Source organism: Bombyx mandarina, chromosome 11 (genome assembly GCF_030267445.1).
Source record: "Bombyx mandarina strain Sakado chromosome 11, ASM3026744v2".
NCBI classification, from domain to species: domain Eukaryota; kingdom Metazoa; phylum Arthropoda; class Insecta; order Lepidoptera; family Bombycidae; genus Bombyx; species Bombyx mandarina.
Genome location: NC_143218.1, coordinates 10911244 through 10937296, shown reverse-complemented (window position 1 = coordinate 10937296; position 26053 = coordinate 10911244). Strand labels below are relative to the sequence as shown.

Sequence of the window (26053 nt, the reverse complement as noted above, 5' to 3'; positions counted from 1 at the left end):
TATGATTGCTCATTGAGTTTTCTCATTTTGGCGCCAATACATTGTACAATATTTTGCGATATTAAAATGGAGTTGGGTGATAAAGAGAACCGAATCGCTGTGATTGCATTACACAAAGTAGGTATGGAGCCAAATGCAATTTTTAAAACTCTCCATACGCTTGGTATTAGTAAAATGTTGGTGTACCGGGCTATTAATAGGTGCAATGAGACCTCCTCTGTTTGTGACAGAAAAAGATCTGGCCGTCCACGTAATGTTCGCACGAAAAAGGTGGTCAAAGCAGTAAGGGAAAGAATTCGAAAAAATCCTGTCCGAAAGCAAAATATTTTATCTCGGGAGATGAAGATAGCACCTAGAACCATGTCGCGCATTTTAAAAGATGACTTAGGACCTGTAAGAGACGTACTGGTAATTTCTTAACTGATAATTTAAAAGAGAATAGGGTGGTAAAATCGAAACAACTACTGAAGTGGTACGCAAAGGGAGGTCATAGAAAAGATTTGTTTACGGATGAGAAATTTTTTACAACTGAGCAACATTTTAACAAACAAAATGACTGTATTTATGCTCAAAGCTCTAAGGAAGCTTCCCAATTAGTCGACAGAGTGCAACGTGGGCACTATCCGACTTCAGTGATGGTTAGGTGGGGTATTAGCTATGAAGGAGTGACTGAGCCATACTTTTGTGAAAAAGGTATCAAAACATCGGCACAAGTGTATCAAGATACCATTCTTGAGAAGGTAGTGAAGCTCCTTAACAACACCATGTTCAATAATCAAGAATGGTCCTTCCAGCAAGACTCGGCGCCAGGCCGTCGTCTAGTCCCGATCTTAATCCGCTGGATTATGATTTATGGTCAGTTTTAGAGAGTACGGCTTGCTCTAAACGCCATGATAATTTGGAGTCCCTAAAACAATCCGTACGATTGGCAGTGACAAATTTTCCCATGGAAAGAGTGCGTGCTTCTATTGATAACTGGCCTCAACGTTTAAAGGGCTGTATTGCAGCCAATGGAGACCACTTCGAATAAGCTTTTTATACCTTAAATTGTTTTATATTTATGTATTAAACTAACACACTGTAAAAGTAATAAATGTTATTTGCCATATATATTTTTTTCTTTTCCTTTGTAACAGTATTTATGGCCAGACTAAGTATACACAATTAAATGTAAAACATAACATTTTGGTACAGGAATACCTACGTTAAAAGGTGAAAAATTAGTAATAATCGTGTAATTATCGACGGAACAAAAAACATAGATTCCGTATGTATAAATAAAACTTAGCTTCAATTTCCCCACCTGGCTGAGCCCTTGCTCGCCCACCTGTCCTGGTGAAACTGGAAAGGCCTTCGGGCCACAAGTGATCCTTCAATCATAAAAAAAATTCGTCGTCTTTCGTATGATAATCATGTGCTTTATCAGTCGCATCTGTATTCAAGTCCTCCGAACGACACGGAGGACTTAACTTTGATTATGTGGTAATTCTACAGTTTCTATCAGAATGTTGTTAGGTTCATCGATGATGGGTTCATACAAACGTCATGCGATAGTTTTGGAATTTAGGCTAACCGAATGCTTTGTTGCAGGGGAAATGGCAAACTTGCGACTTGGGGCTGCATCGTCGGTTTCGTTGTGATGATGTGCTTAGATGTCGGTCTCGGGTAATGTTGCTTCCTAGGACCAGGACTCCGTGCCTTCCGTTCAACGACCCACCAGACAAAAAAACGTTTAACCACGTACCTACGCGTTTTAAATCTGTAAATTGATTTTAATATAGCGATGCAAAAATTATGTATGTTTTTTTTACTAGTATTGTAGCAGGGCCGTTTTAATGAAAATAAATCTTAAGTATTTCCGCTTCTCTATTCAAACAAAGGTTGTTCATGTATACATACAGGGTGTTCTTCAGTTAAGTATTAACTATAAGGTAGAATTCGAATGACAACTGATTATAATTGCGTTCCATTGCGTGCTATAGAAAAATATTAGTAAATAAAACTTTGTCTATTGTAAGAATGTTTTCACTCGCATATCGTGTTAGGAGTAACTAACTCCACCACTTGTCGTTTAGAGTTCGCTTTCAATACACCCTGTATGTTTTATATATCTTAGCGAATTTTTTATATTTCGTTTTTTTTTCGTCTAAATAATAAACTAATTTTGAAAGTTCTATCTATCTATCTCTAGAATTATTTACCACTGTCCTAAATTTGGTAGTTCTTAGGTGTACTTTGCGATCGGTACTTAAATTTATTAACAAAAAATCGAGAGGCGTAATTTCTTTTCTCGGTATCTTAAAGGAAATCTTTGCTTTTTTCAACGTTAACCTTCAAATTTTCTTGTTCAAGCTTCCCTTTCAGTCGGCATTGCTTCACTTCACTAATAACATTCGTAATGTTTAAATTAAAGCATTATCTTTCGCTGTCTTATGGGTTTATTTAGTTCGAGAGCATTCGATATAAATTCTTGTATAACTTTTACAATATAAAGTTCATCTCTATTGCAATCGCTTTAAGCGCCTTTCTTGAATCGACAATTCGTAAACTAAGTCTAAGCCGTTTATAATCTTGCAAGCAACTGAAATCAATCACTTAGAAATAGCGTTATATTTGTTGAAATATTATCGTAACTGCGACAAAATGCGTTTCTAACGCAGAAACGTTTTGGCAGTATTTACTTGAAGTTCAATTAATTTTTTTATAAATGCAACAAAATTGTATTGCCTAGATGAATAAACTTAGAATTTTTTATTTATTCATAATATACAATTCATATCATGATGGTACAGGATTCTAACGGCTTTGAGTATGTCTCTAAAAAGGAATGAACTTCTTTTCTTAATTATATTATCGCAAAACAATATTATTTAATCAAAGACACAATGTGTGTTAGGAGCAACATCATTGTCTCAAGAACTTTCATTAGGTTTGTATGTAGTGACCATATCGATTTTACTTAAAATACAAATACATTCCAGTTAAACTCGATCCATACATAACACGAGACAAAATTTCTTTCAGATCAATGAGACATTTATTAAAACTATTATACATTTACTTAGTGCAACATAAAGCACCGATAGAATGCCACAGATATATTAAATTTTAAAGTAATTTTGATGCACTTGTATAATCTGTACAAGCTCGCCCGATGTGTAATTGAAATGACATAAAGGTCTCTGTCACCAGGGCATAAAAAAAATATATGTAATTTAACCATAATTTCCTTCTTTTTTTTCGTATACTAAATAAATCAGTACTCAAATAAATCATCGGACGAGATATTAAAGTTAAATAATGGTAATATGTAATTATGCAACGTGCACTATCATAGTAAATTTCTGCATTTCGTGCCAAAATTTCTCCTATAAACATATTTTATTAATGTCGACTCTTGATCCTATAAACGTTATATGAGATTTCCGTTACCACCGTTATAACGGTTAATATTAATAGCGGTTTTTTTTTTCACGAAGACAATGTAACAGTTCGGTACTAAGGTGTAATATGTACATAAACTGTGCCAAATGACACAGTATTTATTATCCTAATAAAAGGTCTTAGTAGTGATTAAACAAAATGACACAAACCAAAAAGACAAATACTATTTTAATAAAATTTCAAAATCCATGCTATTATTGGCACAGTGATATAAAAATTCAGGAATGTATAATAAATAGTCTGTTCCAATATAAATGGTAGATTATTTTATTTTAAATGGCAACACCGAGTTTTGAATAAATCTTGGCGGGTATGCCTTATCGCTATGAGATTCGTATTTATTGTAAGATTTCAATAAACAAACAGGAAAATTGCGACTGTCGACATATGTACCTAATTTGCAGTACTAATAATTATACTCCAATGCCAATTATTGTATGGTTTACCCCGAAATCGTTTTGTTTTAGGTTCTCAGAAACAAGTTCCATATCAGATACGAGTTCAATTAGGTTGAATCTTCTTTCGTTAATTTATTATTTAGTATTAAGATGATAATGTCAATTTTATTATGATATGTAACTTAATGAATTTATTATTATATGTATTAATTGGGTCGCCCTTTTAGTTTTTTTTAGCGTTTAAACCAAACAAGATTTAGTTGTAGATGAACGTAATTTTCAAACTGCTAGTTACACGGTTCAATTTGTATTGTAAGTATTAAAATGACGAGGAAATCTACTTAATACCTAACTATATATTTAACAAGACAATAAAAATCTTATCTATTAATATTCATTACTTATAAAATTATTAATTCTAAACACTAAATAATTATTATAATTTGTTTTAAATTTTTCGGTACTCCCATCCGCAAATACTACAATGGAATAATGTATTACATACATTTGCCGAGTCGTTGCCGTAAATCAAAAACAAAGGTCAAATATGTTTTCCCTGTGGAATAGCGCACTTTGCCATTTTGAATTTCCTTTCATTTAAAATTCTCATAAATTCCGGTATTTCGTTTTTCCTCGAAAATGGCTTCATGCTTTTTTAAATATAATTTATTTGTTTAAAATATTTTCAAGCAATTTTACGTTTCAATTTAACATGGCTGTTTTAAATTATGTATCTTGTCCGAAACGGAACTAATTGTTGGCTTACAATAACATCAAACATGCTTTTTTAAAAGTTTTAGATGACATTGCCATTATCAAAATACATAGTTTATAAATTGATTCGAAATCAGACCTTTGGTTCGATTAGATAAGTTTTAAGACTGTTAAATATGCCATGTGCAAATGCATTTATTGTTAAATTTATAGAAAATTGACGTTTTATGTTTTGCAAACTTCTAAACGCTCGTACATATGAACATACATATGTTCCATCCGATATAGAGCAGACGCGCATGTGTTTTTATTCTTTGAACAGTTATTAGGTAAATTTGAATAATAAATTATTGGATAATACATTTATTTAGAATGATTAGTTGTCGTTAATGTTACCAATAAACTGTTAAGCATTTACGTACATCGTACCCTGCGATAGTTCAAAGCTCAACATTAGTTTTAATTACGAATTTATTGTAATTATATGTTGTATGTAGTATAAGGTATTTTTGTTTTTAATAAAAAAAAAAATCTACACAATTCGTTGTTTTATTAAAAAAAAAAAATATCCGTTGTAATTTTTGAAATGAAAACGTCATTGACTAACCGATGTTCTTTCTTCTTCTTCTTCCTCCCTCCTCCACCTCCTTCCTGCCACCCTCGTTGATACAAAACAATATACTCATATACTTACTACGAAAAAAAAAAACCAACCAGAACTGAAATCGGCCAAAACAAGCGAAGTCTATTGAATATTGACGTCACTGTTCACATCTGCAATACAAATACTAACTATAACAAAGTTTGCACCGTGAAAGAGGAATGGAAGAGCGAGTATTTTTATAAGAAAACCTTGTGTGTGGTTTTAATCCATAGAATACCCAATTGTAGGTTCTTTGGAATGATCGAGACGAATCCTGCCATATTATATCCTTATTTTGTACTTCCCTACATTCTTAAATAGAGCATCCGACTATACACTAAATAAACTAATAGCTGTGTTATGTGCTGTACGACCAGTCTGACACCACCACCTGACAGAGAGGACCAATGGCACCTCAGTGAAGACCTGGTCGCCTAAATTATATAAGAGAAGATCTTAGGTTTCAATTTCGACAAAATCAGCTCTATACATTCTTCATATATTTTCAAATCTCTCTTGTAATCACCTCTAAGGTGGCAACACTGAGTTGCCAACTAAACGCAATAAGATCGCACTGTATTTAATTCGTTTTAGCGCTTAGTAACAAACACATTTAGGTTCGATGGCGGTTTACTAAACAAAAATAGTAGGAAGGAAGGAAACGGTTAACTATTACCTCTTATCATCTTCACTGGCTGATCGCTTGTGACGCCCGGCCTCAAAGTACGCTTTTTATAACAAGTATTTTTCCTCATAGTATGATTGTACGTTGTATATGAAACGGGAACGCCGATAAACGGGGCCCAAACGGGGCGTTCACAGACCAATGGATTCGTGTTAGACTGAAAATGCGATGATCGAATCTGATCGGATATTATAGCTTTGTGTTCGTAATTTATAGGGACTTATTTTTTTTTTATTGCTTAGGTGGGTGGACGAGCTCACAGCCCACCTGGTGTTAAGTGGCTACTGGAGCCCATGGACATCTACAACGTAAATGCGCCACCCACCTTGAGATATAAGTTCTAAGATCTCAGTATAGTTACAACGGCTGCCCCACCCTTCAAACCGAAACGCATTACTGCTTCACGGCAGAAATAGGCAGGGCGGCGGTACCTACCCGCGCGGACTCACAAGAGGTCCTACCACCAGTAAAAAGGTGGTAGTAGGTCGCTGTAAGTAAGTAATTCTGCGGAACTGAGGACTACGAGAATTTAGTAATTAGTTGAACAAGAACAGAGTCATCCGAATCTACAGATTAACATTCGCACCGAGTAAGAACACTTAAGATCTTGTCCTTAAATTAGTGTTACAAAAAGTCTTAGGCGGTATGTGTAATTACCAATTTTGTTTATTGCTCTAGATGACGTGCTAACGGCCACCCGGTGTTAAGTGGTTTCCAGAGCCCATGGGCCACACATCGTATTTTTTATATCTCATGTCAAAGTGCATTTTTTTTGGTACGACGACCGTTTTCTTTCTCCGAAACAAAACGCGCCGTGGGATCGTCAGTCAGTAAACCATCGATTCAATTATTATTTAGTAATATTTATGAAATCATTAATAAACGTAACAAATAAATGGTAATGTTGACTTACTCGCAGATAAAGTGCTCCAAAACAATTAGTGACAAACTTCGTTACGCTTCTTCATCGTATCTGTGGGTCGACAGAGAGATAACGGCGAGCTACATTCTATCTACCATTCTGATAAAAACTTTCTTGTAAGTTCACGTTCGTGTACGCATTAATGCAACATTTGCTTAGCTATTGTGGACTGTTTGCCTTCTCCTGTTCTGTTCCTACAATAAGCGGTAAGTGTAGTATGAACTTAGATTCCCGGTCTAAAGCCAATTTCACGCTTCAAGCCGAACAAGAACGGAACAAGACCATTCTCACGGATCGTTTGGAACCTCTGGGTCTGCGGAGGGACTTCGGTTCCCTCTGTATTTTGTACCGTATGTTCCATGGGGAGTGCTCTGAGAAATTGTTCGAGATGATACCGGCATCTCGTTTTTACCATCGCAATGCCCGCCACCGGAGTAGAGTTCATCCATACTACCACTGCGATCATCCACAGTGCGTTTCCAGAGGTCTTTTTTGCCACGTCCCATCCGGCTATGGAATGAGCTTCCCCTCCACGGTGTTCCCCGAGCGCTACAACATGTCCTTCTTCAAACGAGGCTTGTGGAGAGTATTAAGCGGTAGGCAGCAGCTTGGCTCTGCCCCTGGCATTGCTGAAGTCCATGGGCGACGGTAACCACTCCCCATCAGGTGGGCCGTATGCTCGTCTGCCTACAAGGGCAATAAAAAAAAAGTAAAAAACTTGCAACAAACAAATACTAATAAAACCACATTTTTTATTCCTTATACCGAAGCCTATAGATACCAAAAACGTAGCTAGCGTCAGCTACGTGGAGACTTGAGTTCTATGTCTCAATTCCATAGTGATTTTCTAAACATGAAATAATTTAAAATCGGATTTTAGGGTTGTCACATTTCCAGCTCATGTCGTGCGTTTTTTTTTTTTTTTTTCCTACCTAAGCTGAGAGCCTTGAGAGGCTATGTCAGCGTAACCCTAACTTTTGTAGGTGAGCTCACGGGGCTCAAACCTGATGACGTTGCTAACACGAACCCTAGCAAGAGTCGTGCTTCGCAGAATCTACCACCGGATCGGAAACGCGACCCACTGAGAAGATCCGGCGAGAAACTCAGTGGGCTGTGTCTGAGAGTTAATTTACTCGTCGAGCCCTTCGTCGCAAGCGACGGGTTCGACGAGAACGGTGACCGGTGCTTGAAGTACCTAGAAGCACCGTTAGTGGATCGGGAGGATCCGAGATGACGTGTTTTGGGCGACGTCGACTGCTTTCCATTCTGTCCGCAGGATCGGGAATGTAGTTACCGGCGGCCACGATGAGAGGGTTCTCGTGTCGTGCCGCTTTATCGAAGTGGCGCATGGACGCCGACTGCAGATACTTACTGATGGACTCTAAGTCCAGGTCGTCATGGAGGTCGACGTTCCTGACGAACCACGGGGCTCCGACGGCTATCCTGCAAAAACGGGATTGAATGATTTGAAAGGATTTTAAGTGTATGCGGGCCGCGTGAGCGAACACTACACTTGCATAGGTCATGACGGGGCGTATGCAAGTTTTGTAGAGTGTCACCTTATTTCTAAGGGACATTTTACTTCGCCTACATATCATCGGGTAGAGACGTCCTAGAATGAAGGCGGCACGGTCGCGTACCGTCTTGGTGTGGGGGCGGAATGTCATCCTACTGTCGAGGGTGACGCCTAAATATTTGACCTTCGGGGCCCACGGTATGGGCTGGTCGAACATCGATGTCGTGCGATCCAAAGGACAGGGATACGCGGACTGAACAGTGAAATACAAATTTCTATTAATTGGAATATAAGAAATTGGCTGTATAGTATAGGTACTGGTGGTAGGACCTTTAGTGAGTCCGCACGGGTAGGTGCCTATTACTGCCGTGAAGCAGTAATGCGTTTCGGTTTGAAGGGTGGGGCAGCCATTATAACTATACTGAAACCTTAAAAAGCATTTTTAAGGAGGGTGGCGCATTTACGTTGTGGATGTCTATGGGCTCCAGTAACCACTTAACACCAGGTGGGCTGTGAGCTCGTCCAACAATCTAAGCAATAAAAAAAAAAAACTTCGATCTCATATTCCAAAATGGGTACCAGCTTTCACGTTGCGATGGTTAAGGGCTCCGGTATAATCACTTAACCACTTTACCAGGACCAGGTGTCCCGTGAGCTTGACTACCCATCGACAGATGTATCAGTATCAACCTGTTCAATCCACGTTTATTAATTCGGGGGAATTACCGGGTACAATAATTCCGATTCATCTGTTACAGAAAAAAGTATTTATTCATTGTAATTTTATTATGTACTTTATCGTAATTCGGAGAATCGGCGCAGGAAACGGTCGCCATACAGAGAGAATTACATATCAAAAAATGTTATGGTTTAGAAACACTAAAAACACGTTTTTAATGAGGACTGTATTAAAAAAAACCTTGCATACAGTGTACTGTAAGTTCTTGTAGATATCATGAAAGTTCACTTTTGAAAACTAAAGGTAATATCTGTTATCACACCCATTTAGGTAGCATAGGCAAGATAGTGGAAGCGACCGTAATGGGCTCTCAAGATACCTATATATTTTGCTATATTGGGCTATAGGTACCAATTGTAGCTAAGGCAAATCTATCTTATCTCCCGACTTTGATTGTGGCAACACAACGTTTTTCCTTCAACATGTTAGTCACAAAAGTTTTAAGAACTTTTAATTAGTCGAAAAACCGAAAGTTTTAAACTATACCTAGTTAGTTCATAGTTGCACAACTTGATGCGATTTGTTTATTTCCTTACCTATATGCTGGTAGCCTAAGGGGCTATTTCAACTACGGGCGGACGGGTAGCTGAGCTCACGGGCCCAAACTGAGAGCCTTTGCTAACACTAGCCCAAACAAGAGCAGCAGCGAAGAGCAAGATTCGCAGAATCTACCACCGGATCGAAATCGTGACCCACTGAGAAGATCCGGCGAGAAAAATCCGGTCTAAGATGCGAAAACATTGAGCGTTCTATCCATTATAGGCCATGGAACCTTAAAAGTAGATCACTAGCTTGTTGATTGTGTCTATCGCATTTACGAGTACCTACTAAATATTATCAAAAGAGGAACATCATACTCAAACGTGAAATTTGATTTATTTATCACTGATTCTATTCTAATGCTGTCATTAAACGGAGATAAAGATACTTGCGGTACAAGTAAGACAGATAACTGAAACACCGGAATTCGATTTTAGTATCACCTTAAGTCTAGATTTGGACACAGCTTAATTTATGACCTATTCACGACAACTAGGTAGGTACTTTAATATTTTCGTGTTCACCACAGAAGGTCAAAAATTAAATCATACTGTCAGTGTTTGATAATTAATAAAACTATGAATGAATTTTGAAAATCTTGTCAACTGTATAAAATCACATCGATTTTTTTTTTTAAATCCCAATATTCCTTAATATACAGATAGTTACTTAGTTACTTGAGATTCTTGAGGTTTGTAACCATGTACTAAATAAGTGATAAGCGACAATCATCTGTATTCATTTTTGGCTCTTTCATTTCATGTTTCGATTTTCCCGCGTACGATACAAAGAAATAATTTATTTGGATTACAATCTTACAAACTATATGCATACTCCAAAATAAAAGTTGTTTTTGTTTTATAAATAAGAGGCGAAGCTTGCAGACAAACTGAAATTTAGTCTCTTAAAGCACTGCACGCATTTCGCGTTAACAGCAAAGAGGTAGCATGTTGTCTTATCCCCATTTTTATAAAGGTAAGATCTCCCTGCAGCCAAATCATAGTTATTATCGACCACGAGCGAGAAAGTCAATTAGGATGACATCTGTACCCAAACTAGTTTTGAAAATGTAAGAAATTCGAGTCATACCTAATACTTTTACAGTACATAATTGTCTGTCAAATATTAACCCTCTTTCTATATTTGATTCCCTAGAGCCTATCCGCAAATGATAGCGGATGCCGATCTTGGGGCGAATCAGAACTGGTGGAACGGTACTACCTTCCTATTTCTAGCATCTCAATATGCGTCGCCGTTGTGGAGAACCCACGTAGAAGCACTTTCAATAGGCACCTAGCATTCTAATAGGTCATTGATGTCTGGATTAAGCTCTTGAATTAACATTCCTCCCTCTAATCCTTATGAACGAATTCCCTCGTCAAATCGTGCGTGTCTCATCTAGCCCGGACCTAGAAAAATCAGAAATGTGTACGTCAATCAAACCCATAAATGTTAGGTTCCGCCACTGTGTGAGAACAATAACAATTGAGTCAAATACAGAGGGCTATAATAGAACTTCAAGCTACTGCTGAAAAATGTTACTTTTCGTGTTAATTATAATGTTAATTGAGATACTCGAGACTTATAGTATTTATTGTAAATAAGCAAACGCTTCACCGCTTTGTAGGGACTTGCAGGTTCGATTCCCGCTAGGAGTTTGTTTTTGTTTGCGTATCATTGTTGAAGCTATTTAATATCAGAGGAGTGCGTGTTCATACATCACAACGTATTAGCCAAAACAAACATTAATTATGTAAACGTAAATAGCTTCCTGAAGTCCTATTAGAACAGTGCGGGTACCGGTTAGAAAAATCTTTGAAAGGACGGCGCTATTAGGTCGTTGACCCGCGTGCAGCGCGCGCACCCAAACAGCCGAATTCTTGCGCGTACGCAGCTCCTCTCTCCGCCGCCGCCGATAAAACCCTCTGAATGGAATCTGAAGCATGTCTACATGTGGCGTCATCGCCTTGTCGCCGGCACGCGCGCCCTCGCCGCTTTGTTTTGGTATATGACATCTTTACTTGCACTATCGCTATGCAATATAGTAAAGTCCCTACACAGCTATAAAAGAACTGCCAACTCTAATGTTTCATTCGAATTTTTGTAATCAATATAAAACTTTTTGTTTTTACTTGACTAATAGAATAGGTTTTTTTTAATATTTAACAAATTTTAAGTAGGTAATAGTATTTTATATTGAATTAAAATGTAAATCACATTAGTGTTAGACGATAGGTACAGCAAAGTAATATAACTTTAGATGCCTTCGAATTGGTTCTAAAGGTTACGTATAGTTTGGTTAAAAGCTAATTCTAACTTGAATAGGCCAGCGGGTTAAAGTCACGGCTTTATTATGACACAAACGCGACAAAATCAGTTGCGATGTTATCTATTGTTCGGTGTGATCCGGCGCAGAGATCGCCGAGAGAGCGCGGGGTTGTTCGATGCACGCGTAGTGTGCACGGTGTCAGGACGCCGCGGCCGTGCCGTTTCCATTCATTGTAGTGCAGTTGAGAATGTATAGGGGCCCGGGCGCGGTCAGAGGGCGCGGTGGTGCTGCAGTCCGCGTCGTGCGCCCGCGCCCCGCGCACGCTGCACGCTGCACCTCCGCCGTATGCACCGCGGCCCGCAACGTGCGCACACACTCGTAACGATCTCGTTCTCACGTTTCGTACCATGCATAACAGCGTACGTGCGCTTGAGATAAGATTTAGCGCGACCTCACGGCCACCAGGAGCGCGCCGCCCCGCACCACCGGTACCAGTGCACTCGACGAGCGATTTACTCTCGTGCTTTTGCTTGCACACCGTCGCGCCGCCGACGGACGCACGGACACGTAAGTTATGCATGTGATACCCCGTGCCTTGTATGCATTTTACACGGTACGACGACTCGACGAGCGGCTGGTTTGTTTGTTTACATACCTATTGCACAACGTCGCACCCAGTCAGCCAGTCACTAAGTACTTCGCTTTGTTATGATTCCATATAAACAGTTTATATTACAAAACGTCGTATTCAATATTTTTGATATTCATAACGAGCGATGTTGTATTTTGCCATTGATTACACAGTTTCGGTTCGTACAACCGATTAAACCGTTAAAATGCACGTGCAGTTGGAACAGGAGGAATTTTGAGCCTTGTCGCTTGATGGGAAAGATGATAATGGATCGTGCGCCTGTAAATGGAGCTAATCGCAATCATTCTTGTTGCACGCTCGAGGGCGCGCGTGGACTGAGGCCGGAGGGTAGCTGGATGCTCACACACCTGCTGCTCTACATATTTTAGTCGAACGACTTTTAAATTTCTAATACCTAGAACATCTTAAGCAGAAACGCTCTTAAGCAAGATGTGTTCACACCCAAAAGGGTGAATTCTACAATGTAATATTTTATGTAAATAAGTTCAATGTTTATGTGTGCAGTTTTTATCCAATTGTGTGAACCTAATAAAAATAAAAAAACTTTAGTTGTAAACAAGAACAGATTAATAGAATATGAAAATACGTCTTAGTCGCATTCGGTACAGCATTTCTCTCCTAAACACATTTCTATGATGTAGGTATTTTAAATAAAATGTTAGTTGCCGTTAAGACTTAAGTCTCCGTTTTAAAAACCTATTTGGGATTAGGTTATGTAAAAATTTAATGCAGTAATGCTGGAATTTCGATTGATGTATGTTTGTATTGCCGGATACAGAGGAGTTTACCGCTCACTTGGCAGGATGGTGGTGCGTATGCATAATCGATACGTCTTAACCAACACCACATAAAGCGAATGAACGCATAAGAATCTACATTATTTATATTACTACGAGTAAAGAAACGATGAAGGGCTCGACGAGTAAATTAACCCACAGACAGTCCACTGAGTTTCTCGCCGGATCATCTCAGCGGGTCGCGTTTCCGATCCGGTGGTAGGTTCTGCCGAACGCGGCTCTTGCTAGGGTCAGTGTTATCACTCCGGTTTGAGCCCCGTGAGCTCACCTACTAGTTAAGTTTACGCTGAAATAGCCTCTCAAGACTTAGGTAAAACCTTAGGTAAAAATAAAGACTAAGAACTAAATTGTACAGCGTAGTGGGTATTTTCCAGGTTTGATTCGACTAAAGTTTATTAGAATATTCCGAGCCCCTTTTTTATTTATTTTTTCTTAGATGACTGGGTGGACGAGCGCACAGCCCATAGACATCTACAACGTGAATGCGCCAACCACCTTAGGATATAAGTTCTAAGGTCTCAAGTATAGTTACAACGGCTGCTCCACCCTTCAAAGCGAAACGCATTATTGCTTCACGGCAGAAATAGGCAGGGTGGCGATACCTACCCGTGCGGACTCACAAGAGGTCCTACCACCAGTGATTACGCAAATTATAATTTTGCAGGTTTGATCTTTATTACACGATATTATTCCTTCACCGTGAAAGTCAATCGTGAACATTTGTCGAGTACGTATTTCATTACAAAAATTGGTACCCGCCTGAAATTCGAACACCGATGCATCGCTACACTCGGCTGCACCAAACGTCTTATCCTTTCGGCCACGACGACGTCAAAAGTTTTTTTCTTTTTTTTCTTTCAAATCCTTTGAAGGGAGACGAGACGAGCTTACAACCTCATAAGCCAAACATAACAGTGACACACAGACAAAGTTTCGTAGTCCAAACCGAGGCTACAGAACACGCAATACAACAATATATCATAAGTACCTACACACCTTAAAATTACCCGAATATATTGATGTCAATGAATGCTGTTAAAACACTGACATTTTGCATAAAGAACGATTCCTCCAAATCATTCTAATTTTAAATAACATGACTCTAGTATACATGTCGACGGATATCTATCGGAAAGCATCGTTGCTTTTTTTTTCAGAACCAGAACGACTTGTCATTATTTTTGTGACCATCAATAAATTCTTGACTTTCTTCAATTAGAAACTGAGTTCGGTATTTATTACGCCGCCGCTAATCTGACAATGCGCTAATTATCAAACGTAATGAAAGTTATGGTGTTCAAAGGACGGTATTATGAAGTATTTCATTGGTATCATCACACCACAGCTCCGTATTCTGAGGCTACTTATTTCGACATTTCGACAAAGTCACAGTACTTTCATGTCGGCTTATGTATATTTTCGACGTCTAATTTCAAGCAAACTTGACAATTGGGGCCCCCGACCAGACTCCGCGCTAAAAACTATTAAAGGTGATAATGAGATACGCAACAGATAAGCGTGTTGGTTTTCGTGACAACGCAAGTTCTCTAGTCCTTGTCGTTTAAGACATTGAATTCAAAGTCGCTTGGCTGAAACGTTTGGCCGACCGAACGACACAGCGGATAGTGTACCTTGATCAATTTGCAACGACAATGCAATCGTTGGGGCAACTACAATCTTGTACAAAACGAATTTGGTTTCTATGGGATGTGTTTATGCATTACGAAAAAATTACTAATGCAACTAGTTGATTTTGTTCGGATTTTTTCCGAAGATCCTCAATAGCGCCTGCTTTTCGAATATAATGTAGGTTTTTTTTCTTTTTCCCTACCTATGCTGATAGCCTTGAGAGGCTATTTCAGCTTCTCCTTGACGTGTAGGTGAGCTTACGGTGCTCTAACCGAGAGTGTTGCTAACACAGGCCCTAGCAAGAGCAGTGCTTTGCAGAATCTACCACCGGATCGGAAACACGACCCACTGAGAAGATCCAGCGAGAAACACAGTGGGCTGTGTCTATGGGCTAATTCGCTCGTCTAGCCCTTCGTCCGGTGCTTGTGGTACCTAAAAGCACCGTTAATGGATCGGGAGGATCCGTAATGACGTGTTTAGGGCGACGTCGACTGTTTACCATTCGGTCCACAGGATCGGGTATGATAGTGTAGTCTTATGCGTTGTTTTCCAATATAAAATTATAATATCTTAAATATCTTACAGATCCATTTGCGATAAAAACGTAAATACTGTACGGAATACACAAAACAGAAAGCTGGACGCTGAAGTAAGTTCAGTGGCGCTTTCAAAGTTTACGCCTGGGCCAAAATAATAGTTACAACTACGCTTGGTCTCATAAATTACCTACAAGTACTTCAAATATGTTGTGTTCTTATTAAAATTATCCTTCTTACTTATAGTTCTTATTAAAAATATAAAATATATATGCCTATGTGGTTTATTAACAGACAATTCTCTAAAAGGATTCGGATAGCAGATGAAAGTACCCACATAATTCAAATAATAGTGAAATTAAACTACTAAATATTTTCACAGAGAAAAAAAAACCAGGTACACTAATGACCTGCCTGATGATGAATGGCCACCGATGCTCATAGACATCAGCAATGATAGGAATATGGGTAAGCAGCCTACAACCCAAGAGTCTTTCAAGCCACGTTTGAAGAAAGACATGTCATAACAGTCAGATGCACCGGAAAATGCATGTGGCAACGATATGGCTAAATTCTGTGGCTCCAGGTACTATGAATAAATACTGCTTCATCTTTGGGTGGTGTTACGGTGAAAGGGAGATCTAAGGAGTAATTAAAAAAATTCAAATCAGTTCTTGTGGAAAAATCACGTAAAAACTGAATCAAAATTATTATTTTCGATCCAGAATTTCACCACGCTAATACCATATATATTGTAACTTTTCATTGGATAATTTTAAGTGTAATGATAAAGATGAAAGTTAGCTGCAGATATTTCTGGGCACCTTCAACCATGTCCATAGTCCATTGATTGACAGAGATATGTTTGCGCACACAGCCACGCGGACCGTGCGTCACGTATACTAGTACGTATCCCGCAGTGTACACAATAACTGCTCATGTACGTATTAGATGTAGATCAACGTTCCGCGCGAGGTTATAGACGTGGAAACAAAAAACCAGCCTGACGTCATCGGTAATGGGTTTGATGTTCTTTGTCGTCGCTTCAATTGCGAACGCGAATGTAAGCAAGCGGTCACAAGCAAAAGTCTCGCAAGTATCAAAAGTATCGCAAATTATGTTGCAAGAACTGGACGCCTCTTAGTAGTTTCTGTGTTGCTGGCGATGTGGCGATGGCGATTGTGGTGTGTCGAAACTGACGTATGGTAAACGGTTGCTAAGCAACTAGCCCCAACAATAAGTGACGAACAGAGACTCCGAGCGGCGTGTTTGGTTTTCGTGTCGAAGATGTAATTGATAGGTGACGATTCTCGACGTCACGGAAATCGTGGCTAGTGCCAGTTTCGAAAAAAAAAAACCCAAACCCAACCTATTTAATATAAAGCGTAGGTATATCAAGTTTGAACTTGGAAGCAATAGCCAATTGTCCAAAATATTAAAACCTATTTTATATTCGACTTCACCATAAATGTAATGATGCATCAGATTACCTTACTCTTTCATATAATAACACATTTTGTTAATCGGCTTTTTTCTTAAAGTAAAATATCTCTTAATGTAAATTAAAAGTGCTTTTTAAAGTGTTTATTTTTACCGAAACCGAGAAACTCCTAAAACTAAAATAAAGCTAAAAGAAATACGTAGGAGTAGTAGATATTTCCGTAGCGAAGCATACCCGCCTGTCAATCTCAAAGGTAGGCAGCCTTTTTATAATACTATACTACTACAATAAGGTGATTGCATATTAAATCTGCTCATCGAAGCAGTTATAATGTATAATTAAAACAAAACTGAAAAGAATCGATTACATTTATTCGAAAAATGGGGACTAATCAAATGGCTTCATTATTATTTCTCATATTTTGAGTAAAACAACGCAATGCTCTTTTGTTAAAGAAAAATTAGAAGAATATTTGACAAAATAAATACAAGGAACGGTCGTATTTTAATTATCTTCTTAAGAGTATTCGATTTTATGCGTTTAACTGTGAATCGTATTGATAATATTACTACTTTAAAACCTAAAAAACTTTGTGTAATTTATGATTTGCATACTGATGTTTGAGAAGTAACAAATCGAAAATTAAAGATTTATTAAGACTGAGCAGTGTAGGGCTGCCACTGTTTTAACTGCCGCTTTTTTTTGGGGAGTTCTAAAGGTAAGAAATGAATACATTTGAACAGTGGTAATAACTATTAGAGCGCATATAAGCATGCGCGCGCTACCCTTGCCGCAAGGAGTTTTATAAATTTGTTAGGGTCTGAAAGGTGGGATAGTCGTTATTAAATTCAATTGATACACCAACTATATTTTTCAAGGTGAGTGACGACGTTCACGTTGTAATGTCTATGGCATGCTGAAAATACAAAAAATCTAATGATAATATAATCAATTCGTTAATGTTTTCAATATGAAAAAATGTATCTTGCAATAAAGCATATATTGTGAAAAAATTCATTCATTTAAAATCCACACCAAATGTTTTCTTTATATAGTTCAATGTTTTTTTTAATATTGATCGAAATCTAACCACTTAGATATCAATTTTGTTTCTTGTAGTTAACAATGACACAAATTCTTCGTAGTATAAAATAGAAATGCTCTCCGGAACATTTATTTGACCGAAAAGTTATTTTCAACTGAAAACTACCGGCGACCCTAAAAGGGTCGCTGGCAACCCTAACGACAATGTCAGTTTTCTCTTTTTCTCACCGTTACATTGATTTGTTTTGAAATATTAAATAATTCCAACTTCTGCCAGTGAAGCTAGCTGATGAAATAATTTATGATTTAAATTATTACACTTCGAAACTTTGCGAATTCAATTTTTGTTCACAGGTGTAGGTATCTTATATTATTATTTTTATTTGGCTGGACGGGCATAGGATTTTGGTGCTTACCTGGCCTTAAAAAGAAGGGTGGGAGGTATGTTTTTTAAAGGATCGGCATTTTTAGATTCCATTGCTTCAAGTCATCCCGTTTGGACTGCAAACGGAAAAACATCCGCTCGGAATGAAAATCTTTTCTGCCCTCTAAGCCGTAGTATTTCGAGACAGAACATAGATAGTTCACGTGAACTACAACAACACCAGCAACACCTCAACAATTAGTTATAATCTAAAATTAGTTAAGACTTCTTCTTCTTATTCGTACACTCTTGACAGAGTGGTCGTGGTCATGCATCAGTCGGATCCTGCGATACCGATGCTCTCGCGATGCGACGCATGTGGCACGATGTTTCGCAGAGTGAGAGCAAACATTTATATTGGAGTGAGTAACAGATTTTATGAGGTCGGTCCATCGTGTTGGAGATCGTCCGCGAGATCTTTTGCCCTCGACTTTCCCTTGCACCACCAACCGCTCAATGGAGTCCTCATTACGAGTGATGTGCCCGAAGAATTTGAGGATTCGTAATTGGACTGTTGACGATAGTCTCTCCTTGATGTTGAGCTCTTTCAGGATCGAAATGTTGGTACGGTGCGCGGTCCACGGAATTCTGAGGAGACGTCTCCAACACCACATTTCTAGTGCGTCGATCTTACGACGGTCTTGCATCCTCAGCGTCCACGTCTCAGCCCCATACAGAAAGATTGGAAAGACCAGGCATCTCATTAACCGAACTTTTGTATTTTTGGTTATTCTGCGGTCTCTCCAAATCTTTGTTAGCCTCTCAACTGAGGATCTTGTCACGGCGCAACGTCTTCGGATCTCATCTTCGCAGCCTCCAGCGTTGGTGATAGTGGAGCCTAGATATACATAGCTATTAACTACCTCGCATCCCGCTATATGTTGGAGCTCGTCCATCCATCTAAGCAATTAAAAAAAAAACCTACTGCGAACCGATAATGAGCAACTAATCATAACGTATCGTTTTATGAAAAGTCGGACAGACTGTTTCAGTACAATTGAGATCCCTGTCGAAACTAGTTCGACGCGAATAGACGGACGTAGACGTACCGGTCTATTAAATGTATTTACTTCGAAAAACAAAAGTCGATTAGACTGCCACATAAACGTACTTAACGCAATTAATCAAAGGTGTACGCACCTAAATGTCTCAATTTCCAGAAATGAAAAATGCGATAATTACTGTTTTTAACATTAATTTAATGTTAGGTAGTTAATAATGAGATGTTACTGTGGTTATAGTAAATGATACACCTGACGCCGTCCGCATATAATTCACGAGTCATCATTATAGTCTTTCGCAACTTCAACGCTGAGGATCTCGTAAAAAAGACAAATCGCACCGCTTCGCCTTGTTCTAATTATTATCTCTAAACAGACTATTCTACTATTTCGAGGCAAACTCGAACTCATTCATTGTCGCCCCGCCGCCGCCGCGCCGCCGCCGCACACCGTCCGTCATTTGACGCCGCGCTTGTCTGCCCCTTTTGTCTTCTCACGAAATGCTATTAGCATTTTAAACAGTTATAACATTGTAGTTCATCTAATACAATGACTACACGGAGTGAACCCCAGAGTCGATGCGATACGATATTCGCAATCGAGGGTCTCTTAACTTACCCTGCGATGGGCCGATTAGTTAGTCTTCCAATTAGATATTTTAATTTAAAAGAACAAACGATTTAAAAGTACTGAGAGCGCGAGCGTACGTTAGTGCCGTTTTAGTTGTATAGTCGACGCGAGTTCTCAGACAAAATCGAACAAAAACCAGTCTGAATATTTTGGTGAGATCTATTAGGTCGTGTGTCTTGGTCGGAGTCGAGAGGCGATAACGAGGAGTGCAATGATGACGTCACGCTGGAGTGCGACCGGCGAGGGGCGCGCGGTCCGCCGCTCGACACCGAGCCGTGCGCCCGTTCATTGTAGTTTTTCGATTATTGTTTAATTAGGGCGAAGCGGCGGCGGAGCGGCGGCCAGGGAGCGCCAACATGCGGCCCGCTCGTGCTCCTCGCTCCCTGTACGTGTACGTACGTATCTATGTACACTAACTTTTTTCTATATATTTTTTTAACCATTAAAACTCGATGATCTTAGATACATTTAAAACAGTCCTTTTTTGTTCTAAAACAATGCTAGCTCTCAAACTCCGCATACCTAACCTATCTATAACATGGATATGGAAATAGAATAAGCTGTTGTTGATACCATAAGTAAACCGTAAATTTCTTGACTAATCGTAAGGAACATCTATCTTATCTTATAATAGTAATTGATTAATCTTATTTGATTCATTTATCAGAGCAACGATTTTGTTGTTGACTATGTCTGGGTAACAGGCGGCAACGAAATATTAGGAATTGAAATTTTGTCGTACCGTACTTAAATTTCTAATTAGCTATAAATTTCAAACTTGACAATCAATTAAAAAGGACGATGATGCTGTCATATTATTATAATTTTCGTGATTGCAAATATTGTGTAGTGTGCATATAGTTGACGAGTAAGCGGCGCGGCGCAGACGGAGTATCGGTTGGCAGCACCTGGCGCGAGCGGCGACCGCCGGGGGCCCGCGGGGTGGCGGCGCGGCGCGGGAAAGAGCGCGTAAAAAGGCGAGCGCGCGCCTTTCACGAGGTCGACGCCCGCCGGGGCCCGCCGAAATCGACCCCTTGCCCCCCGCACCCCTGACCCCCTACTACACTTCCCCAATAACACGAGGACAAGCGTTTCGCGAGGTTTCGCATCGATGTCGCATTGTCTGTCACCTCGAATACGTAATCCGCTATCTATATTTAGGATATACCTACAATCGATGTCTCAAGGTGAAAGAAGACGCGGCCGGAGTGCACTCGTGACGCCGGGCGGCTGCTCCTGCTCGGGGACCGTTTTCCAGGAACGTCGGTTTAAATGCCGAAACGACTCGGTCGTTCGACACCAAAAACGTTTTACGATACGCCTACTAGTTGCGATCGCATAAAAGACGCCGTACCAACATTATTAAAACGTATCATTACAGTATATTTAACGTCTGTTCGTGCCCACGTAGTCACATGACTTGTTAATTGCGATGTTTGTGGTAGATCAGGCATCAGAAGAGATACGCCACGGGCCGGGATTAGGAATGTGAATCGGTTAATGTGACCTTTCGAACCAAACAATTTGTCAGTAGTATTAAAGAGCTACGAAGCTTTGTACAGCGATTTCAATAAGTACCTAAAATCAAGAATCATTTAGCCATTGAACATTCCAAAGAGAACAAAGCGTCTTCAATGAGTGCGAGCGGACATACGCGCTCGTCAGCAATATCCGGGCCAATGCCAACAGACATCGACGTACCTAAACTAGAAAACTATTGTCCTCGATGTTCTGAGCGATAACCACGGACAGGCATAATTGTAATTGCGACTTTATATCCGTGAGTTAAGGTTGTGTTTGAAGTATTTATCGCGGGTCGCGAGTAGAGGTTGCGCGTGAGATATGTGGAGTCGCGGCATGCGGGTCGCGCGGCGTTCTCACGCTTTGAATATTCCTGGTCCCGGCCTCGTCCCGCGCCCCCGCCGACCCTTCGACGTCGTCCCCTGACTCCCATACACACCATCCCGGCTATAATTGAATGAACTCCACAAAGCTTGTTTACAAGAGTGATCCGCCGTCAGATGGATCGTGCTACTTACTATACACAATATTCATTCACATACCAAGAAACAATGACACGCCAGCATCGAAAAACTCTTCGTTACGTCATATAAATAATATACAATGGATTTAACCAATGCGGCACCTATAACTTTAAAGTCACTCCACATAATTACATTCACAACGAATAACATTTTAATACAAAATCCATTTAACTATACAAAACTTAATTCTCGGACACGTCCATAAAGTGTTTCATTTAAATCTGACAAAAAATATTTAAATGCATCGTCGAGTCGGACTCACACAAACAAGATAGACAAAATCCCGTTCTAGAAACAAGATGAATGAAATGAGTATAAGTTATTTGTAGAGGCGCGGTCGGGCCGGCGGTGGCGCTTTCCCAGGCTCCGCCGCTGCCATCAATTATTTTTCGAACTTTTCAAACACTACCGTTGCTATTGACAAGGATTTTTCTAGCAGAATACAGTATTAGTCATGTATGGCGCCGTGCGATGAGTAACTCTCCCACGGTTCTTAAAACATCGTAATACTAAGCATCCTTGACTTACATTTTGAAAATCGTACCTTTTATGTGAGACTGTGTTTCCGTGAGAACTAAATACTTTACATTTCATGCGCCCAAGTGTAATCATTAATGTGGGGCGCCGGCCGGAAGGACACAATATACATATTTCACGACGAAACGCATTCGTGTGTAGTTCGTCGGAGCTCTAAGTCTCATCTCTGAAGATCAACACACATATATTTACCTGTCTTGAATTATTTTTAATTTGATTAAGTTTAAATAGGAATAGTTCTTATTCGGTTGAAAGTCGGAAAAAATATCTATATCCAAAATGTGGATATCCTTGTTTTTATTTTTTAACACACGCGTTTTAATGAATTTGAAGAAGAATTAGAAGTCGATGTACTCTGAGAACGAAATACAAAACGTTCGTAAATTGTTTTAAAATTGCATGTTTCCAACTAAACTGTTTCGAGGTAACTCAGTTGTAAAGATTCAAAATAGTCCATTAAAATGTAAAGGAATGCACCGAATCGAAATATGATTTTCTGTGGCTATGCCAAATCGTTACGCTACATCAGAACGTAATGAATCAAAGTTAACGACTTCACGTGCATCGGTCTCGTATCGTCGCTTATCATCCAAATAGGCTTTCGGCAAACGACTCTTTTCTTTATATATTTTTTCCCATACCCGTTCGCTAGGAACCTAAGGGGCTATCCCAGCTACGCGCGGACGAGCAGGAGAACTCACGGGCTCAACTTGAGAGAATTCGTTAACACTAGCCCTAGCAAGAGCAGTTCTTCGCAAAATCTACCATTCGATCGAAATCTTGACCCATTGAGAAGATCCAGCGAGAAACTCAGTGGACTTTCTTTATAACTGTATCCTGTGCAGACCTGATATTGCTTTTGATCATTTATTTCCTTTCTTCAGTCATGTTCATTCAGTCAAATATCGGAGCCCAAGTAGTCATTATTTCGGCTTTGAAAGACGGGACAGCCTTTACAACGAATTGATTCTTTGACATTATATCGCGGAAGACTATAATCTGACAGGAGGATAATGCTAGTTCTGAACCTTTTTTTTTTCCTACCTAAGCTGATAGCCTTGAGAGGCTATATCACCGGAACCTTAACTAGTAGGTGAGCTCACGGGACTCAAACCTGACGAAGTTGCTAACACGAACCCTAGTAAGAGCCGTGCTTCGCAGAATCTACCACCGGATCGGAAACGCGACCCACTGAGAAGATTCGGCGAGAAACTCATTGGGCTGTGTCTGAGAGTTAATTTACTCGTCGAGCCCTTCGTCGCAAGCGACGGGTTCGATTAGAACGATTACTGGTGCTTGAAGTACCTAAAAGCACCGTTAGTAGATCGCGAGGATCCGAGATGACGTGTAATTCTGAACATAAGATAATGTTCGTCTACATCTCTTCGAAATTGGCCGGTTCTGTGTCTTTACAAGATATCGCAGAATCCTAATTGGATCTGATTATTATAATGTTTAGTTTTATTAAGTCGCATGTACTTTATGTTTTCAAGATAAGAATGCATGTATTCAAGTTATGTACATACGGACCATCGGTCTACCGAGCAAATTCACCCGCTCGGCGGAAGAACTTTACTTTATCGTTACCTCCAAACTGGTGACTGGTGGTGACCCCAACGTAATCTAAAGACGCACCTCCAAATACCTATGTTTTTATATTGCTAATGGTATTGCTAAAGCGTCGATGCGCTACATTTAAACATCTTAATATATCTACGGGCACCAATGTAAAAAAGCGGGTAAGCGCGTTTCGGATTTGTTCGGAAGGTTCCGTATTCAAAATAAACGATCAAAATTGAAATTCAAATAATTTAACAATACTAATATTAATTAGAAAACATAACACATCGAAAAAAAATACTAAACGTATCCTTTCACAATTTCTTCAAAGCAAGATTATCTACCTCAAAAGAGTCTTTAAAAGTTAGAAAGGACTCCGTTATAATGGCTTCAGAAATGCATATTTATTTAAAAAAACTATGTTTAGAATTGTTCGCATAATTTCAAGCACCAATCTAACGATTATGACAATGTTACTTACATCAAAGACTGCTTGATCCCTTAGCTGTGTACCTACAGTGAGCCACCCTTAAATTCATTTCACATCTTCAATACTCGCTTTCGCATTATACACCTATAAATTTTCTTCTTTATGTATTTTTATTGCTTAGATGGATGGACGAGCTCACAACAGCCCACCTGGGTTGAAGTGGTTACTGGAGCCCATAGACATCTACAACGTAAATGCGCCACCCACCTTGAGATACAAGTTCTAAGGTCTCAAGTATAGTTACAACGGCTGCCCCACCCTTCAAACCGAAACGCATTACTGCTTCACGGTAGAAATTGGCAGGGTGGTGGTACCTACCCGTGCGGACTCACAAGAGGTCCTACCACCAGTAACTAAACATAATTCACCCATAGTGCTAATCGTTTCCGAATATAATGGTTGTGACAACTGAAAGAGAATGAGTTCTAGAAATAAATAAATAAAACTCTCATGAAATTATCAGATAACAAATGCACTAATTTATTACGAATGTAAACATGAAAAGCAAAGCTTAATGTCAAAAATGTGCATTCATCTAAATGTTTTAAAACAAACACGTCCACTCATAAATCTTTTTCTACGGCTACTTTATAGAGAAAATGGAATGTAATTTCTAATAAAAAAAAGCCTAATACAATGTAGTTAATTACAATATAATCTAAATACAAGACGTAATTTTAACTAAAGCTGAAAAGTGTGGCAACGCATTAACATAATAAATAGTCCGACGTGTAGGTACCACAAAACTGATGCATTCGGTAATTATTTTAATAATTTCGTTTTATTAACATAAACACGCATTTTGTAGCCGAATCCGCTTATGCTGTTAATTTAAATAATTTGTCTGAATAGCAAAGGATTAATAATAGTACCTTTCATTGAATATAAATGCGTTTTGTTTTAATAAAATGCACTTCTAAAGTATATGGAGGAGTACAATTTTAAACGCGGAACGTAAAGAGCAATAATAAGAAAGTTTTGTTAAGAAATATTGGTTTCGAATTATGTTTAAAATTTATACATATCTATATATTAATACGTGAAGCAAAAACTTTGTATCCCTTTTTACGAAAATCGCGCGGACGGAGGAGTATGAAATTTTCTACACTTATAGAGAATATAGAGAAGAAGTGCACAATGCTAATATTTTTTTAGAATAATACATAAAAGATAAATTAAATCAATAAAGAAAACATTACACACACTACATACCATGTATTTGACGCACACACGCATGCATACTATTTATTGTCAAACTTTTGTTCTTGACGTCTGTTGTCAAAATAGAATATGGTTTGTCTTTGTTAATATTTTTATTGTTTAGTCTTGGCGAAATTTGTGATTATAGAAGTTTAAAATACAATCATAATAGTGTACAAACTTACAATTCCAATTAA

General features: G+C 39.0%; 1 protein-coding gene and 1 long non-coding RNA gene across 2 annotated transcripts in view; both read left to right on the top strand.

Moving 5' to 3' along the window:
• The window catches only part of Zip48C (Zinc/iron regulated transporter-related protein 48C), a 74991-nt gene extending 69895 nt beyond the window's left edge, over positions 1 to 5096 (top strand). Inside the window, exon 7 of the mRNA XM_028172296.2 lies at positions 1591 to 5096. Within this exon, the coding sequence (XP_028028097.2) occupies positions 1591 to 1669 (79 nt within the window). The 3' untranslated portion in view covers positions 1670 to 5096. The remainder of the gene's footprint in view (positions 1 to 1590) is intronic.
• A 7030-nt stretch (positions 5097 to 12126) lies between these two features.
• LOC149502012 (uncharacterized) overlaps positions 12127 to 26053 on the top strand; it is a 70376-nt gene continuing 56449 nt past the window's right edge. Inside the window, exon 1 of the long non-coding RNA XR_016323778.1 lies at positions 12127 to 12437. This is a non-coding gene — a long non-coding RNA (uncharacterized LOC149502012). The remainder of the gene's footprint in view (positions 12438 to 26053) is intronic.